The 20,065-nt window shown below is 35.1% G+C and overlaps 1 protein-coding gene across 2 annotated transcripts in view; it reads left to right on the top strand.

The window, feature by feature from the left end:
- Positions 1 to 1,184: 1,184 nt before the first annotated feature.
- GABRG2 (gamma-aminobutyric acid type A receptor subunit gamma2) overlaps positions 1,185 to 20,065 on the top strand; it is a 131,017-nt gene continuing 112,136 nt past the window's right edge. For both annotated transcript variants that reach the window (XM_082456489.1, XM_082456488.1), the window contains exon 1: positions 1,185 to 8,272. In XM_082456489.1, coding sequence (XP_082312615.1) covers positions 8,166 to 8,272 — 107 coding nt within the window. In that variant the 5' untranslated portion in view covers positions 1,185 to 8,165. The remainder of the gene's footprint in view (positions 8,273 to 20,065) is intronic.

Below are 20,065 nucleotides of genomic sequence, written 5' to 3'. Positions count from 1 at the left end.
GATTTAAGGAGACTAAGATTGAGATGACCGAGTCAAACTTTTTTTTTTTCCAGTTTATTTTAGTGTGCAATAACAAGGACATTGACCCTATTAATGTCATGCTGTTAAGCTAACTTATTTGAAGGAGCTGTAGATATCTCCTCCCACCTCACTCCCAAGGAAATCCTATTCAAATTATAGGTCACTGAATGCTTAGAACTGAAAAGATCCTTATATATCACCTGTATCATCCATCACTTTATTGATGAGAAAATAAGACCTAGAGAAATGAAGTAATTTCCCTAAAGTCATAGAGTTAATGACAGAACTAAGATTTCTGACTCCAGACTCTATGATCTTTGTATTAAATCATGTTTCCTCTGAAGTTTTATTATAGCTCATGATTAAGGAAGTGAATTAGTAACTATATTATTTATTGCCACAGTCATGTTATTGAAAAACTGTATACTACCATGCTTAAGAGATCAGTTTCTTAGATCAGACTGTCTGAGTTTAAAATCTGCTCTGCCGTAGACTATAAAGTGGATACTATGGGTTATCTTGGACAAGTAATTTAGCCTCTCTAAACTTTAATCTTCGCATGTGTAAAAACTTGATAATAATATTACCTGCCTTCTGGTTTTTTTATGAGGATCAAATAAGGCCTGTCACACAGCACTTTGCCTGTCACAGATTATGCTGTTGATAAGGATAATGTTTATCAATAGAAACTTTATTAAGGTGAAATTAATAGACAGTGAAATGATTTGATCTTAAGTACATAATTTTATGAGTCTTATCAGTGTAAAGGCTGTGTAATAACTTTCCTAATCAAGAATACTTCCTTTACCCCAGAAATTTCTCCTGTGCCTCAACCATTATAAGCAACCTTGTTCTGATTTTAATCACATAGATTTCGTTTGCTTCCCCTGAAGGTCATATAAATGGCATCATATAATATGTACTGGTGTTTGCCTGGCTTCTTTTAACATAGTACTTTTGAGATTCAACCATGTTGTTGAATGTATGTATGTGTGTGTGTATATATATATGTGTGTGTATATTATATATTAATATATATGTGAATAAATTATTCATTAGATTATTGCTGAATAATATGTTTTTCCATTTTCTAAATATACCCTGGAATCTGATTATCCATTCTTCTATTGATGATATTTGGATTGCTTCAAATTTGTCTATACAATTCTTATACAGGGCTTTTTGGGGTAAACATACTTTTATTTTTCTTTGATACACATCTTGAAGTAGAATGTCTTGGTCATATGGAAAGTGAATGTTTAACACTGAAAGAAAATGCCATAATCTTTTTCAAATAGTTGTACCATTTAATATTCTTTCTAGGAAATGCATGAGGATTTTTCTGTAGCCTCAAAAAATTTGGTATTGTCACTTTTGCTGATTTTAGCCATTACAGTGCGTGTGAAAGATATCATTGTGGTTTCAATTTGAATTTTCTTAATGAATTCTGATGGTGAGAAACTTTTCATGTGCTTATTAGATACACTTACAACTTTTTCATAGAGTCTGTTCAAGTACTTTGACCTTTTTCTATTGGGTTGTTTGCATTTTCACTATTAAGATGTAAGATTTCTTTATGTTCTTTATTCTGGATACAAGTCCTTTGTAAGACACTTATATTGTGAATATTTTCTCCCTGTACGTGACTTGCCTTTTCATTTTTTAGTAGTCTTTTGATGAACAGATATTTTTTGTTCTTATGAAGACCAATTTGTCAGTCATATTTTATATTTAATACATTATACCTTCTCTAAGAAATTTTTGCCTACCCCAAAGTGATAAAGATATTCTGTTTTCTTCTTAAAATTAATAATTTTAGCTTTTGCATATGACATAAAATAAAGGGCACATGTTAGTCTTTACAATAATTTAATCCTTTGTTCCAACATCATTACTTTAAAACATTCATCTTCCCCTTCAAAATGCCTCACCTTTATTGAAAATCAAATGAATATGTGTATAGCACTCTTTATTCTTTTTTCTAGCTTCTAAAGTCAGAAGTTTAGATCACTGTTTTCTTTATTCTGTGTATTTACAGGCATAAATTTTCCTCTAAGACTTTCTTTTGCTCCACGAAACAAATGTTATGTTGCATTTTCATTTATTTTGAAGCATTTCCAACTTTTCTTGTGGTTTCTTCTTTGATTCACATATTATTTAGAAGTATTATTTGTTCAATTTTCAAACTTTTTGAAACATTTCTACATATTTTACATTTTTGATTCCTAATTGAAATCTGTTGTAGTTAGAAAATATACAAGCTTTCAAAATTTTGAAATTTATTGAGGCTTATTTTATGAACAGTTGAAAAAGATGTGCCTTTTTTACTTTACTCTGCAATTATTGGGTATATTATTCTATAAATATTAAGGCAGAGGACTTTTAATGTCTCCAACTATGATTGTGGCATTTGTCTATTTTTCCTGTTCTGTCAGTTTTTGCTTCTATTTATTTTGAAGCTCCGTTACTGGGTGTGTAAAATATTATGATTTTTATGTCTTCTTGATGAGTTGATCTTTTCGTCATCATAAAGAATACCTCTTTGTCTCTTGTAATACTCCTTGTGTTCATGCTTATTTTCTGCCACCATTTTGCTATTCGCATTCGGCTTGTCCCATTATTTTCCCCTCTGGTACTTTCTGCCTTCCTTTGCATTTACAAAATATGTTTTGGTATTTTATTTTAAATTTTCTAGTGACTTTTAGCTACAACTTTTTATATTACCTTTAGTGGTGCTTTAAAGGTTATCATATTCACCTTTAATTTACCAAACTCTGTGTTCAGTTGCTATATCATTTCATGAAATAGACAAGAAATTACGAAAGTATAATTTTATTTGACCCCAACTCTAGGATACTTTGTGCAGTTGTTGACATGTATTTTATACATATATGTGTTATAAACTCCAAAATGCAGTGTTATAATTTTTGCATTAAAAAGTCAGGTGTTTCTTAAAAGAAATATATATAAAACTATATAGTTTCCTCACATGTTACCCATTTTCAGGGCTCTTGCCATTGATCTGGGTTCCCATCTGCCATCACTTTCCTCAGCCTGAAGAATTTACCTTAGCATTATTTTCATCTCATCTCTGCTGGTGACAAATTCTCTCAGCCTTCCTTTATTTGAAAATGTCTTTTTTTCCCTTTCACGTCTGATGGACCTATTTACTGGATATACAATTCTATGTATAGTTTATTTTCAGCACTTTAAAGATATCATCCACTGTTTCCTGACCTCAGTTGTTTTTAATCAGTCAGCCGTCATTGTAATATTAACCTCTAGCAATTGTAATGTTTCATTTTTCTCTTGCTACTTTCAAAATTTTCATTTAATCTTTAGATTTTAGGTGTGTGACTATGAAGTTCCCAGGTATAGTTTTCATTGTGTTTACCCTGCTTGCGGTCTACTAAGCTTCTTGGATCTATATGGAATATTTTCACAAACTTTGGGAAAGTTTTTGGCCAATATTACTTTAAGTATGTTTATGTTTATTCTCTCTTCTTCTATACTACTTTATCAGGAGGCTTGATATTGTCTCACAGTTTCCAGTAGTTCAGTTTTTTTCAATATTTTTCTCTGTGGTTTTCATATTGGATAATTTTTGTTGATGTGTTTTCAAGTTTACCAATCATTTCTTCTACTGTTATTCTTCAATTGCCAATCTGATATTAAAACATGCATGATTTTTTTTCTTTTAGGCATTATAAATTTCAGTTCTAGAATTTTCTATTTTGCTTTATTTTAAAAAATAGTTTCCATTTCTCTTCTGAGAGTCCCTACTGTACACTCATTGACCATATAAGCATCATGGCCATGTTTTGTTTTAAGTCCTTGAACTACTTAAAATAGTTGATTGAATGTCCTTATTTGCTCGTTGCATCTCAGATTTGGTTGGTTTGTACTAAATGCAGTTTTTTAAAAAATATGTCTCACTGTTTTGTACTTTGTATGTCTTATGACTTTTTTGTTATTTACCATGTTATCAGATGTTTTATATATTACCAACATTCTGATTATAATACTCCTCTGAAGAATATTGATTTTTGTTCTACTAGGAGTTAAATTTTTTAAAAAAATTTATTTCTTCTTATTTTTAGTTGCATTGGGTCTTCGTTGCTGTGCGCAGGCTTCCTCTAGTTGCGGCAAGTGGGGCTACTCTTCGTTGTGGTGCACAGGCTTCTCATTGCAGTGGCTTCTCTTGTTGTGGAGCACAGGCTCTAGGCACTCGGGCTTCAGTAGTTGTGGCTCGCGGGCTCTAGAGTGCAGGCTCAGTAGCTGTGGCTCACAGGCTTAGTTGCTCCGTGGCATGTGGGATCTTCCCAGACGGGGGCTTGAACCTGTGTCCCCTGCATTGGCAGGCAGATTCTTTACCACTGTGCCACCAGGGAAGTTCCGGAGTTAAGTTATTGACAAATCACTTTAATGTTGTGTAAGATTAGTATTTTACTGTTTTCAGGTTAGTTTCAGTTTTGTCCTTTGGCTTAGAACAAATCCTTAAAACTCCAAACTCAGTATCTCCTACAGGGAATGGCAGCTGAAATACTGGCTCAACTTTTTCAGTCTTTCAGTTTTTGCTTTCTTGCAGTCTTCTTGGTGCCTTTCTGCGCTTTCCATTCAAAAACAAATATCTAAACAAAGTCTGCATGTAGATCTGGAGTCTTACCTTTCTGTTGTTACTTTGTTTCTATGATTCCTCCCCCCTCCCCTTAATTTGAGCTCCTCTGGCAGCTCCAACTCTCCTCTGAAACCTCAAATCAGTAAGATTGTTGCCTTCTGATAATTGTAACCATCCTGTACCTCTGCAATTGAGGGTTTTCCTGGGATAGGGGACTTTCCAAGCTAAAACCAGGGAAGTTCCAGGCAAATAAGGAGAACTTGATCATTTTTTAAGTGTCCTCAGGGAAAAACTTCATAATCCTAGATCTCATCCAATTCCGTTTCCTCTTTTTATGGTCAAATCTTCACCACTTTCAGCCTGCTTTTGGTAACTTCCTAGTACTTTACACAGTTGTTTATTTAATGTTTTGTCCACCAGTTATAAATGTTATCTGCAGGATGGTTAGTCTACTTCATCATTAACCTAAGTTATTTTAATTCTGCAAGTGATAAGAGATTTGGTGTCAACAACCAAATTGATCCAAATTTTGACCTTATAATTCACTTCTGTGTGTAGTAATTATAATAATAGTAATAGTAATAATAATAATATAATATCAAAGTAAAAGTAAACTTCCGAGAAAATTAACCTGCCAAACAATTCTCCAATATACTGACAATGGCTTGTTTGAATAAGAGGTTGCAGGTGGTAGTTTTATCTTTCTACGTTTTAATAATTTAAAAATATTAGTATAAAATGTAGGCATATATACACATATATTGTTTGCAATGAAAATATGAACATCACATTTATCAAATAATGGTAATTTAAATATGTATCACAACATATCTTCTTAAAAATGGGCAAGATTAAATATAGCTAAAATGTGATTCCAAAAGAAATTACTAGATGAAGTGTCTTACAAATACCAGTGAATCTATGTGTGGCAAAAATCTTAGAAAATTTATTAAAATACTTCTTTTTCAGAGAGCAGCCGCCAGATAGGAAAGCTCCACAGAGGAAAACTGAAGCTTACTAGCCAGGAATAGCACAGTTAAAATTGTACCCAGATACTATAAACAGTAAAATTTCCTCTATGGATTCTCTTAATCTGCTGAGAGGTATTCCATTATTGAAATAGATTGTAATTTACAGGGATCATTATGATACCAATAAGGAATCAGAATTTGAATCACTACTTTGTGAACGTGATAGCATTCACTCTCACAGCTTCGGTACGCTTATCACTAAACTCAAGGGGGAAAAAAAACTTACATTGGAAAATTGGAAATGTTGTATTTGGTAGAAGGCAGAATTGTCACATCAGTTTTTATTTGCAACCTAGTGGCCTTGCACATATGTTGGGTTTGGCCTCCTTTGTATTTTAAAAATTAGGACATTTCTCACAGTTGTATTCCCATTTCCTCTGGCAACTGCCTGGAACAGAGCAGTGGCAACTCCATTCAGATGGGGTGTGGCCACCCCAGTGTGCATGGTTTCCACCGCTTTACTGTTTCACAACTAGCCCTTTTCTTTCACTTATCTCACTTGCTTGGTTTCTGTAGGCATGGGAACATGTAAGCGTTGGCCTACAAAAATATGAGAGAATGTCTTTACTGAAAGCACAACAGTATACACCTATTAACAACCTAGGCTCTTTCTGTAAAAAAAAAAAAAAAAAAAAATTATAAATATAAGGAAGGCCAAAATTCCTCACAGTGCAGTAAGGAATAAGAAAATTGCAAAAAAACAGATTTGCATTTGTTCTGCCTCTAATTTAATCACCAAAAAAAGAAGTCAGTTGGCTACTGCACGTGAATGCTGTTGTTGTTTTAACTGGATTTTGTTCAAACGCCATAAAATAACTGCCTAAGTTCTAAAGGCATGCAGGTTTCCAGGCGTGTCTGTTAGGGCTTTTTTGCTTCAGAATGTGTCTCCTCAGCCTCAAGGAAGCCACCAGTACTTCTCTCTGCTTTCCTTAACTATATTTTAGGATTGTAGATGAAGTGTGCACCTACTCATCCCATGTTCTATTTCTATGCCTCCTGGACTCCTTACTCAAGTTCCCTACCTGGAAGACTTTCTTGTAGAAAAGGCACTGGTTTTGAAATGACTCCCTGCTATGTTCCAGGAAGGAGTCTGATCGGTGCTCTTCACTTGTACTTCTACATGAACATCTTTGCTGTGGTCTCAATTTTGCAGGAACCTTGAAACACTCCTCCACTTTCTTCTCCATGATGAGTGAATGGGATTTCCTCTGCGGTGGATGAGCTAGGTTGGCATAAAGGGATATCTCCCATGTATCAGTATCCATGGTAACATTCTAGGCAAGAAGGCAGCATGCTAACACCACTCATCCACCCCAGAAATTTACAGAATTGTCACCAAGCAGAGCAACAATAACAAAAGTCAAATCCCACAGAGCAAACAGAAATCCCTTTATATTGTTAATGTCCTCTTGACCTTCCCCTTTGTCCACCCTCCTTTCAAAGAGCAGCCCCCTATTTTGTGGTCTGTAGACTTTACTCAGGCAGCTATTTTCACGCATTTATTTTCTTCAACCTTCAAAAAGTTTGTATTTGTGCATTTTCACTGCGGATGGAGAGCAGAAAAAGGAGAGAATACTGGGGATCGTAGATGCTTCTTGCTTTGCAATTCTATCAATGTTTTCTCCCTTCATTAAAATTGAAAATTCACCAAATCTGTTTTCTTACGGGATGGTTTACAGAGAAACAGCCAATCCTCCCCCACCGCCTGCTCCCCCTCCCTCTACAATGTAACCATGATTTCTAATATTGCATGATTTTAAATAAGGATTCTTGGCAGATCTGAAGAGAGAAACCTTCTGTCGTTGGTGATATAGTATGTGGTCTTCCCAAAGCACTTCTTGTGCCCATGAAAGCCCGTCCTTGCATACTTTTGTGTGCAGTAAAGGGTTAAAAGGCGCTGGAAAGACACCACGCATGTGTTAATTCCTGCTGCAGCAGCGCGCATTGCTTCCACTTTGACCTCACAGTTAATCTGCGTGATAGTTAAATCACGCAGAGGCTCGAGTATTTCTTTTAAACACACACACACACACACACACACACACACACACACACACACCTGCTGCCCTCTAAAAGAAAAATCAAAACAAATCAAACAAATAAACAAACCTCAATTGATGGACCTGGCGGAGTATGTGTGAGCGTGGGGGCATGAGTATGTGTACGAGTGTGCGTGCATTTCCCTTTCCCTTATTTGTCTCCTGTGCGTCTCTCCCTGTACCCTCCCCCTGCCTCAATTATATTATTCCCCGGGACTTGGAAGCTGCTCCCTGAGCTGACGCTTTGATGGTATCTGCAAGCGTTTGTGCTGATCTTATTTCTGCCCCCTGAATATTAATTCCCGAAGCTGCTAGCAATACAGCTCCCCAGCGACGGGACCTACTAGAGGCAGGTGGGGGGAGCCACCATCAGTTCATAAGCATAATAATAATACAAAGGGGAGGGATTCTTCTGCAACCTAGAGGCTAGAGGCAGGGGAGAAAAAAAAAAAAGCGATGAGTTCGACAAATATATGGAGCACAGGAAGCTCAGTCTACTCGACTCCTGTATTTTCACAGAAAATGACGGTGTGGATTCTGCTCCTGCTATCGCTCTACCCGGGGTAAGATATGCCCTTTTCGGCGTCGTTTTGTTTCAGAGAGGTTGGGGGAAGGGGTGGGGACAGAGGAACTCGGGAGACCACCCAGATTTAAAAGACTCTTATAGGATTTGGGGCTTTGTAATTTAGGGGAATGTGAATATTTGGGGCGGGAAAAAGGAGGGAGGAGAGAGAAAGGTCACTTTCATTTATTTATTAATTTATTGGATTTTCTTTATTTGTTTTAGAATGGAAGAGCTAACGTCATAAAGACTTTGTGTTTGGGGAGTAGCATTTTGATAGGACCGCAATCTGATGTCTAGGTGGGCTGTGCTGGTACATGCCGGCATTTGAGGCCATGTTGGAGGCGTTTGGGTGCGGGTCTGGAGGAGAAAACTGCAAATGGGGTGCTGGCGCACACCCGGGAGACATGTGTGTTTGTGTGTGTGTGTGTGTGTGTGTGTGTGTGTGTGGATGGGTTCTGTTCCTGTATCCAAAGTATTGCTTGCTCCTGCACCTGGGCATTTTTAAGATCAGCCAGCCAGGTTTTCTATCCAGCCCCATTGACTTGGCAGCAGACTCCCTGGTGGGCTAACAGGGTTCAGCACCAGGGACAGCAGTCCTGCCGGGGCCAAACGGAATGAGGCTTGTCTAACCCCACGGGACAACTTTACATCTACACAGGACATCGTTATAGTATAGAGAGAAGGCCGATGAAGCCAAGGAGCACTAGTGACGTCTGGGGACCCTGCTCTGATTATCCCTAACCCCTCCTTGAGATAGGAGGGGCATTGCTGGGCATGAGGTAGAGAATGTAGTTAATCAGTGCATGGAGGGATATATGTCTGGAAAAGAGTTGGCTTTGCAGTGTTGAAAAATATGCTGACCCAGGTGAATGTGATGCCAAAATTGTGAAGTTATGCATTAATGTCTTAGAGCCTTGTTGCACTGAATAGAAAAGATGGGAAAGGGGGCGATGGATTTCCCAAAATCCTGAGCAGGTGTGTGTTGCGAAGTGTTTTGCACCTAAATTTTTTTGAACTTCCTTGCGCCAAAGGTATCAAAGAACTATCCCTTCACATATATTCATCATTTATCCACCCACCAAAACAACCCCCCTGCCCAACATGTACCATCAGGATTTCCAGAGGTCCATTGTACTTATATTATTTGCACTCTTCTATACTGTCACTTTGAAATAAAGCTCTAAAAATATTACCCCAAATCTGCTCAAAAAGAAAGAAAGAAAAAGAAAGAAAAACTAGCTATAGAAGAAATCAAGCCATTGCCCTAAGGTTTTCCTGGGAGTTGACACTCTTATGTAGTAGTTGTAGCAAAGGGAGATAAAAGGGATGGGGGTTAAAAGATTATTTTATTTTATTGGAAATTTCTAGTTAACTTCACTGGTTCTGCATTCTCTAGAGTAGGTAATGGGAAGTACAGATTTCAGTAAAAAAGAGACCCAATCAAAACAAGAAGTGAAAGTCTCTCTTTGGAGTTTTTGGAGTTTCCACGCAGAGAGAGGGGCCTGCTTAATTCTACCAGCACTTTTCATACCTTCCTCCTTTACTATAAAAATAGAATATATTTTCTTTAAGAGTGTAAGATTAAGTAGTTTTCTCAGAAGAAGGCTTTTTACTGGAAATGGTTTATGTGTAATACATTTTAGTGGAATACTGGAAAAACAGTGCTTTTAATTAAAATTTGCACACGTATTTTACTATTTAATGTTGTAGGTAACTCTTAATTTGTTTCAGACATTAGAGAATTTATAGTTGCTTGTTGATAGAAAATATCATTCTCATGTTCTTACCATTTATGAAACCTGTGGATTAAAATCTAGTCAAGACATAGGGAAATATGTCTTTCCTTCTTACACACTTACATCCATCTTAGTAAAGAACTTTATAAATGAATAGATGAGAATATTTTTATATATTTTACTCCAATGGTCTTATTTTAACCTAAAATGTGCAATTTTATTATTTTTCCTAATGCTATCATATTTAAGATGTCTTCTTATTGCAACAGTCCCACCTTTTCTTTTCCAACTATCATGTAAAAAGTAATACTTAGTGATACATTTTAATTTTCAATTCTTATCATAGTAGCTTAGATGAGCTTTTTAAACAGCTCTACATAATGGGAGTTACGTGTCATGTAAACTCTCCAATAGGAGGATATTCACATTTTCTCAGTAATAACAGAGAATGGAGTCATTGCAATTTGGTGCAGAGAATGTGATCAGAGTTTCAGTTTGCTGCAATCCCATTAAAAAAAAAAAAAAGCCATTTGAATGGCTGAATAGAGCTGGATGAAAATAGGAGCTTTGATCTCTGAAGCTGGTCTTGAAGAAAGACAAGTGACTAGAAAAATGTGGGATTCTGGGAGCAGTTTGAAAAAGGCTTTTTGGGTAAACAGTGGTAGTAGAAGTACCTAGAAACTTGAAGGGAAATTAAGAAAAAAAAAGAAACATTTAAATGACTTCATTTACATAACTCCAAAGAATATTTTTCTCTCTCATTAAAATGACTAAATTCATTAGATTGTGTCTCTACAAAAGTAAAACAAAGAGGAATATGAAGCATTGGAGTGAGGATGTTAATAGCTAATATCTCTTCTTATATGTGAGATAGTTAATTTCTGAAACTCAAAACTATCTGAACTGCCACATATCTTATATACAATGCTATCATAGAAATGGTCTGGGAAACTTGCTAAACTTGTATGATTCTTGAACCATACAAGCTTGTTATTTACTATCCTTCCAAATTCTCCACTTGGTTTTATTAGAAAAAGAAAAATGAAATCACTTCCTCAGCATATTTAATTGCTTATAGATATAACATTTCAAATAGTCTGCCCTGAGGCAAACATCTATCTGGAAAAAAAAAGAAAAATATTTATCACCCAGTGTTTCCCAGGATCCAGCTGCCCACTACCCTCTAGACAAAATATCTGGATTGTAGGCAGGAATTTAAAAATTAGCTTTTAATTCAAATTTGTTACATCAGTGTCTCTGATATCCTAGACTCAGTTTAGAATACCTAATCTCAAAATGATTGAATTACAGAATATTTAGTGATAGAGGTCTCTGTTCTCCACATTTTAAAATTTGCTTCATATCAAGTATTTCTGCTCAAATTGGAAGAATGTTAAGACTGACTTTAGAGGCTTTATCTTTGTTGTAAATATTATTTGACTAAGATTGTGGCTACTTCTCACCGTCATAACTTCGTAGTCATTCCAAGACAGACTTTCCACAGCTTAAGTACAAGTAGGCTTTATTGGAATGACATATACTTGTTGAAGGGGAGCAGAATTTGCCAACCGAAAATATGCCTCTTTGGCATAAGGATTATTTAAGGCTGATTATTTTTAAGAAACAGCAGATACAGGTGAAGCTTAAAACTGAGTGGAAGTTACCCTAAGAGGCATTCACATTTATAATGGAAATCTCCATTTTTAAGGGTGTCTCCCTCCCTGTACCAGAAAGAAGAGTTTGGCTAAATACCTAGAAACTTACCAATGATGAAGGCAGGGACTTAAATCTGCCTAACAACCATCCTCTTGTTGACTGTGCTTTACTTGATAACCTCCCATAACTGGCTTCCCCTACTCCCAACATCTTCTTTTGTCTTTAGCTGGAGATGGTATTTAAGATGATGGCTTGGGCCATTTGAAGGACTTACTTAGCTTTCTGAGTATCTCCCATGTATACAGGAAACATACATGTTATTACTTTTCTGTTTGTTTTTTTTTTTCCTCTTGTGAATCTTTTTTTTACAAGGATGTCTCAACCAAGAACCTAGAAGAGTAGAAGGAAAATTATTTTTCCTTCCCTACATGGTCATCCAAAGTACTTCTGCTGAATTCAGTGATCACAGAAGATTGGTAAAAAGTTATAGTTAGTGCAGTTTAGTAATTGTTTGACCACCCAGGTATCAGAACAATTAAAAAATTCAGGATTTCATTTGGGATGGGCACATTACCTATTCGGGTAAATGTGAAAGAAAGAATTCATCCTCTGCTACTGGGTTATAAGAGATCCGTGTGACATCTTCAAAGTCAGAAACCAGATAGTCACAATAGAATATTTTCAGATTTTCCAATCTATTTGTGTCATGTATATACATACACTGAATCAAAAATTTAAAATATATAAATATTAAAATATAATAGATTTTAATTAACATATACAAAAGTTATATAATATATTTTAAATGCATAAGATATAATTATATTATACATAACATGTATATATACACACACACACACACACACACACAATTTTTACTAAAATCTGTGACATAGTTGTTGTCAACCACATTCGACAGACTTGGAAACCAATATTACAGAGAGATTAAATGACTTGTTTAAAGGCAACAGATAATTAGAAGTAATATCAAATAATGATAATTATGTATGTGGACAGAAATAGAGTTCTATAATGATAGGTGTATACATTTATATATACTTCCTACCATCCTGGGGTTCCTTCCTGGGTCCCTTGGTGGGTGCTTTCCAGGAACCGGGACATGGTTCTCACTCCAGTCAGCAGCGCTAATCGACCCGCCCCCCCCACCCCCCCACCCCCGTCCCGTCCCCGCCACAGTTTGCAGCGAGTCACTGTGAGTTCCACGCATGACCTGCCAACAGTGTTGATGCTACTGGAGCTTTCTCCCTTCTGTAGCGCCCCTCCCCCCCCCAACTCAGCACTAACCCAGTACTTTTCACCACTTTGCCCCAGACCCCTTGTCCCATAGCAGGATCTCAGAAGGCCTTTCACCTCCCTCCCTTGTCTCTTGGTCCATAGCCACTCTGATCTCAGTGTATCTTTTGCTAAATACACTTTTTCTGTATAAATAAAATATGATTTGGAGTTGTTCTCTGAAAAAAATATTGTAAAATGTATATATACATACAAGATAATGATAACTGATTATATTTTAGATGTGTCACTAATGATCTTCTGAATTTTATTTTGTGTTTTCTGTTTTGTTTTATTCCTTCTGAATTTTTTGATCAGTTTCATTTCATCAGTACTGTTTGCTCATAAGTGTAGTAACTAGACTAGATTATTAAGATACCAATCAATTTTAGTTTTTATAGTTATCTGATTTCACCTTCGTATAATAGAAGTTAGAACAGAGACCTTACATCCAATCAGCCCACTGAATAAATTAAAATGTTGAATCTACATAGTAGTGTGGTTTGAGGTCCTCAGTCCCATCAGTCACTCCATTTTTAAATTTACCTCACAATTTTGATTGAAAGCTCTAAACAGATATGCTTAGAAATAATCCACTCTTCAGTTGTTTTATGAGTTTAATAACATGTTAAATGATATTATTTAGTCCCTGGGGAAAAATACATTAAGAAAGTATATTTTCTTGATGGTTATGTGTAAATAAAGCATAGTTTAATCTGCAATTCAGTCATTACCCAGAAATTTAACTACTGCTTGTCATCCCATTTTCAAAGAAGAGACTTTGTCCTCCACTGAGAAAATTTATAGGATAATTTGCTCAATGTTGTCCCATAGTTTTCCTACAGAAATTCTATATTGAGGCAACCATACTGAATATTAAAGTAGAAATAATGTTACTGTTTCAATATCTGGATATCTCTATCTTCAATATGTAGATATTTAAAGTTGACATTTTTAATCACCTCAGTCAAACGAACAACAGCTTGATTCACTGTGGCATGTGAAAACTTAATATCAAAGTGCTTAAGTTTTAATTTCTAGAGGGATAAAAAGTTACACTTTCTAGAAATTAGGGCTTTATTTTTTTTTCCTGAGAATGTTTTCATGCACACTTTTATTCTCTCTATAGCTTTGTAAGTTAGATGAGGAACATAACATTTTACCTTTCTGATAGCTGTTAAAAATGAGATATGGAGCAGTTATGGGACTCGTCCAAGTCTTCTTGAATGTTGGTTGTAGAGCAAGGGTTAAGACTTCCCCAGCCACATTCCTAGTGCAATACACCACACCACTCAACAATAGTCACCCTTTTTCTTTGTAAAAGTAAGAAAATACTTGGATTGTTTTGAGGTGTAAAAGGCTTCTCCAGTTTGCTTTTCTGGGAAAGTTATTTGCTATTCATTTCTTCCATATTCTAGAGAATACACATATTTTAAAAGGAAATAAAAACCTCCTTTTAAGTTATACATTCGTGGCTTAGGGTAAAAATAAAATTTAACTCAAAATCATATTAATCCCCACTGTATTATGAAATAAGAGGGCAAAATATGGTAATAATTCTATATTATTATAAAAATCATTATGGAACTCTATAGATAAAGTACCATGTAAATGCTAAGTAAGTAGCGCTGATATTACATTCTCCACCCATTCATAAAGAAAACCATCTGAATACCAAATAACATAATAGTGAGGAAAATAAAGAATGCTTTTTAAGCAAAGGTCCTTTGTAATAATTGAAACCCTGCCATGAACTCAAGTATAGTAGTAGAACCAAAGTCTATGTGGTGAGACAGATAAATATCAAGTTCTGTAATTTATTTAGGCATATTTAAATAAAATGGCCAAAACAAACTGAATATAACTTTTCAATATTATCTTGGTAGGAAGAAATAAATGACTTACTCTTATTTATGTTCTTTTGTGCAGGTTAACAGTCCCTTTATATAAACTGCTTTTGAAAACATATTTGAAATACAATAAGTGAGGGAAAAAACTCTAGATATAAACTGTAGAAATGAATTAATTCTTAATTCAGTAAAGGAATAGTATTGCAGCCAGATCTGTTCTAGGAACTGGGTATATAATTATGGGGCAAAAGTCTTGATGTCCGCCATCATGGAGTTTGCAATCTCATGGGGTGGCAGGCAATGATCAAACCGATATGCAAATAATTTTTAAGTTTTAACTCAGGTAAATGCTACACAGGAAAGTCATACGGTGCTATGAGAGAATATATCAGCTTTCTAACTTGATGAAAGCATAGGCTAGAGAAACTGAGTGAGATCCACAAACTAGCTGAAACTGATCTACAGTCATCTAATTGGTCAGTTTTAATATTTCAACATTCTTTTCTTGGCTGTAATAGTCTTTGCTGGATTTTTTGCCCTCGGTTGAAGAGGTTGTCACTTGAAAAGTGAATGGTATTTTCGGGGAAGAAAACTGGTGAAAATTTTAATGTTCTGAAAACTATTTTTCTTTACTATTTAAAAAATTATGTAATAGACAAGAACTATATTAAGGATAATTAAATAAAGTAACACGTCATTTATGACATTATTTTAACACAAACTAAATTTACTAACCAATGGCCAGTTGATGGGCTTTTGCTCCACTCGCCCCCATCCAGTAGGTCTTCAAGTTATATATGCATAAAACTAGATCTGTTTTCCTACCACCACCTCCAACTGAGACATCTTCTCTGATTCTTTGTCAATCCAATATAAATAGTCAACTACAATCAAACAGGGGGAAAAAATACATGACCATCTTAAATATAAATACCAGTTGTGAACGTCAGTTAATTTCAGACTTGGATATAATACGATAAGAAAAATACAGTGAATATTTTGGGGATTTTAGAATTTCATGCAAAACGCACTGTGTATGACCTATAAGAATGTGTACAGAAGGAGACCCAGCACCTTGTGGGATCTCAGTTCCCCGACCAGGGATTGAACCCAGGCCACTGTAGTGAAAGCCTGGAATCCTAACTGTTAGGTTACCAGGGAACTCCCACAGTGACTTTTCAATATTGATAAATTATAATCTTTCAGCAAGAGAATAGATGCTAGTAATTATATGTTAATAAATTATCACCTGTTTTTTTAAAAATCTATTTTACCTATTGTCTTCCAGTATCCCCCTTCATCTTATTCTTAGAATTAGCAAGTGTGTATTTAGTTCCTTTCAAATAATCATCATTCTAAAAGCAAGGTGTCCTATACTCATACACATACACACAAATCTGCAACTTTGGATAATGCGCTTTTTAATCTCATAGAAGAATACTTTTCCCATTATATTAAAGAGATTGAGTAAATATATATTCTTCTTAAATTATTCCAAAAGAAAGAACAAGCAAGACACTTTAAATCTGAGGTAGTATTCAGATATTTCCTGTTTTTAATAGAAAAGTAATTTTCCTTAGTATTTCTTAGAGGGAAAATTTAAAGTGATAATTTTTAAAGTTAATAACAACATCTCAATGATTCCAGGTAAAAATTATCATTTAACTAAATTACCTCCTTTTAACTTAACTTTATTAAGAAAAATCTGCATTCTTTATTTTAAAATTAATTCTTAATAATTTTCAGAAAAAAATTCTTGAATTTTAAAAAAGTGTACATTTGAAATTGATTATTCTTCATTAAATTCCACAACAAATTAATTACTTAAATTATTTAAATAATTACTTCATAACCTTCATAAACCCATACTTTATTAATCAAGTTATTAGAAATTATAAAAATTTAGACACTTATAGTTTATTCTACATCCAGGTAACTTTTTCATTATTTTATTTTATTTTTTTACTTTTTATTTTATTTTATATTGGAGTATCATTGATTAACAATGTTGTGTTAGTTTTAGGTGTACAGCAAAGTGATTTAGTTATACATATATAAGTATCTATTCTTCTTCAAATTCTTTTCCCGTTTAGGTTATTATAGAATATTGAGCAGAGTTCCCTGTGCCATGCAGTAGGTCCTTGTTGGTTATCTTTTTTAAATATAGCAGTGTGTATGTGTCAATCCCAAACTCCCTATCTATCCCTCCACCCACCTTTCCCCTTCTGGTAGCCATAACTTTGTTTTCGAAGTCTGTGAGTCTGTTTCTGTTTTGTAAATAAGTTCATTTGTATCATTTTTGTTTAGATTCTGCATATAACTGATAGCATATGGTGTTTGTCTTTCTCTCTCTGATTTACTTTGCTTAGTATGATAATCTCCAGGTCCATCTATGTTGCTATAAATAACATTATTTCATTCTTTTTAATGGCTGAGTAATATTCCATTGTATATATGTACCACATCGTCTTCATCTGTCAATGGACATTTAAGTTGCTTCCATGTCTTGGATATTGTAAACAGTGCTGCAATGAACACTGGGGTGCACATATTCTTTCAAACCATGTTTTTTCAAGATATATGCCCAAGAGTGGGATTGCTAGATCATAAGGTAGTTCTGTTTTTAGTTTTTAGGACCCTCTGTACCGTTCTCCATAGTGGCTGCACCAATTTACATTCCAACCAACAGTGTGGGAAGCTTCCCTTTTCTCCACACCTTCTAGATCATTTATTGTGTGTTGACTTTTTGATGATGGCCATTCTGACCGGTGTGAGGTGATATCTCATTGTATTGATAGTTTTGATTTGCATTTCTCTAATAATTGGCGATGTTGAGAATTTTTCATGTGCCTCTTGGCCATCTGTATGACTTCTTTGGAGAAATGTCTATTTAGGTCTTCTGCCCACTTTTTTTATTGTGTTGTTTGTTTTTTTGATTTTGAGTGGCATGAGCTGTTTGTATATTTTAGAGATTAGTCCCTTGTCGGTCACATCATTAGCAAATATTTTCTCCCATTCTGTAGGTTGTCTTTTCATTTTGTTTGTGGTTTCCTTTGCTGTGCAAAAGTTTTTGAGTTTAATTAGGTCCCATTTGTTTATTTTTGTTTTATTTTCATTACTCTAGGAGATGGATCGAAAAAGATATTGCTGCAATTTATGTCAGAGTGTTCTGCCTATGTTTTCCTCTAATAGTTTTATAGTATCTGGTCTTACATTTAGGTCTTTAATCCATTTGGAGTTTATTTTTGTGTATGGTATAATTTATAAACTAAATTATCTTTGGGAAGTCCCTTAACCCTATAACCACCATTTGTTTTATATCTGTAAGACATTTAATTGATATTGGTATATTGTAGTATGTAATGTTCACCCCTAAAATGTGGAAAGTGAATGATAACAGAAATACAGCCATGTTTAAATGTTATTATTAATTTAAAAATCTTTAATTGTATGCCTTCTATTATGAAATGATACTTGAAATATGCCTGAATTTTCCAGTAACTGATTTACTGAACATGCTGGATTTAGATAGTTATGGTCTAGAAATTATGATTCTCTTTAAACGTCATCTATTGAATCTCTCTTCCCCACACCTGGACAATACCTAACGTAAAAGCAATGAATTTTCCTTTCATTTTAGAGTTTATAATGATCTCATTTACAGGTATTAAAGTCTCATCTAAATTGATCCTTCAAACTCTCACTCACTTTAAATTATTTTCTCTTCTCTGATCAGCCCTGACCTAAGATTTCTGCCGCCTGCCTGACACTATTGCTTCATTTTTTGGTTAGGCTCCTCTTCTCTTTTTATTATGCTGCTTTTGGCTTTTTCAAGATTAGAGTGGAGGGAGGAAGGACAGTTACCTTTGCGGAAAGATCTTATTGTACTTTCTGGGTGAAAAATGCCTACATGCTTAGTCATTCTTTCCTGGGGGGTTGGATGGATTCTATGGAGCTAACCCTCTTCCTCGTTCCTCCTCCTGGGGACCTTTAGAATTGCTCTCTTCCCTGACATGGGTCATGCTGTATGGGGGCTTGATGTTTTATGACAGGCCCTCAGCTCCACTCCAAAGATGCATCTACCCTGACTTTCTACTAGCATTTTCTTGCCAAATAGACAGTATTTTCAAGATGATTTCAGCATGACTGTTTTTCTGGCATCCATTTAGCTCAGCAGGAATGAATGAATGAAAAACAAACTCAGGAAAATTGCTTGTCAGCTTCAGAAAGTGAAGGTGTTTTTCTCACTCAGATTCACTGTTGGGATTGTTCAAACCAGCCTATCACCTTTAGACTTTTTCAGGAAAAAATCAGGCTACATTAGTCATTTGGACTGCTTAAATTATAGAGATCACAGGCCAGATTTTGCTAAGAATTCTCTCTCTACCCTGTGTTCAAACAGCATTAAGAAGCAGATATGCAAGTTTTCTGCTTTGGGTAGAGATAGCAGTTACCCCTGTTAGTCTCCCCTAAATGGTAAACATCGATGAGTGGGTTTCTTGACTTTGTTTTTCAGTTGCCTTGAGGTAGAAATGGAACATGTATCCCTGTGAGGAGGGGATATGAAACTGCACAGTTCTTTCTACACTTAGGCCAATAAACTTTTTCCACAAGAACTGCTCTCTTATTGAATCCTTAAACTTCCATTTAACGGCCCCAAAGTGGGTGAAGGAAAAAGAACCCAGGACTGGTTTTTGGCCTTCTCTAGCAAGTTCTGCCTCTTCTTGGCAGCCTACCACATTTGTGTTAAATGAGAATATAACACTTCTCACTTATTTTTCTCAGTTCTGGGACATCAGTTATGATAAAAATGGGGAAAGTATATTTAATATTACATTCCCCATGCAATTCATTTCTTCCTGATATCCACTAGTTAATTCACCTTCTTCAAATCTTTGCTCAAATATTGCCTTCTCAGTGCCTACACTGATTACTCAGTGTGATACTGCAATCGTCCCTCATGTGATACTGCAATCGTCCCTCAACCCTATACTCACAATTCCACTTATTCTCTTCTGTGTTTTACCTTTCCTTAGTCTTCAGTAATTAAGTAGAAAATTTTTTTATTATGTAGCTTACTGATTTATTATTTTCATTTTTTATTTTCTGTCTTATTCAGCTAGAATCCAGGATTAATGAGAGCAGAGATGCTGTTTCTTCCACTGTTATACTCCAGGCTTTTAGAGAAGTGTCTTGCTTCTAATAGATGTTCAATAATTACTGTTTAATTAAATAATAAAAACTGCATCTCCTTTT

Source organism: Balaenoptera physalus (genome assembly GCF_965194825.1).
Source record: "Balaenoptera physalus genome assembly, chromosome: 3".
In the NCBI taxonomy this organism is placed as follows: domain Eukaryota; kingdom Metazoa; phylum Chordata; class Mammalia; order Artiodactyla; family Balaenopteridae; genus Balaenoptera; species Balaenoptera physalus.
The sequence above is the reverse complement of the archived record's forward strand: the minus strand, read 5'-3'. Positions and strand labels throughout refer to the sequence as shown.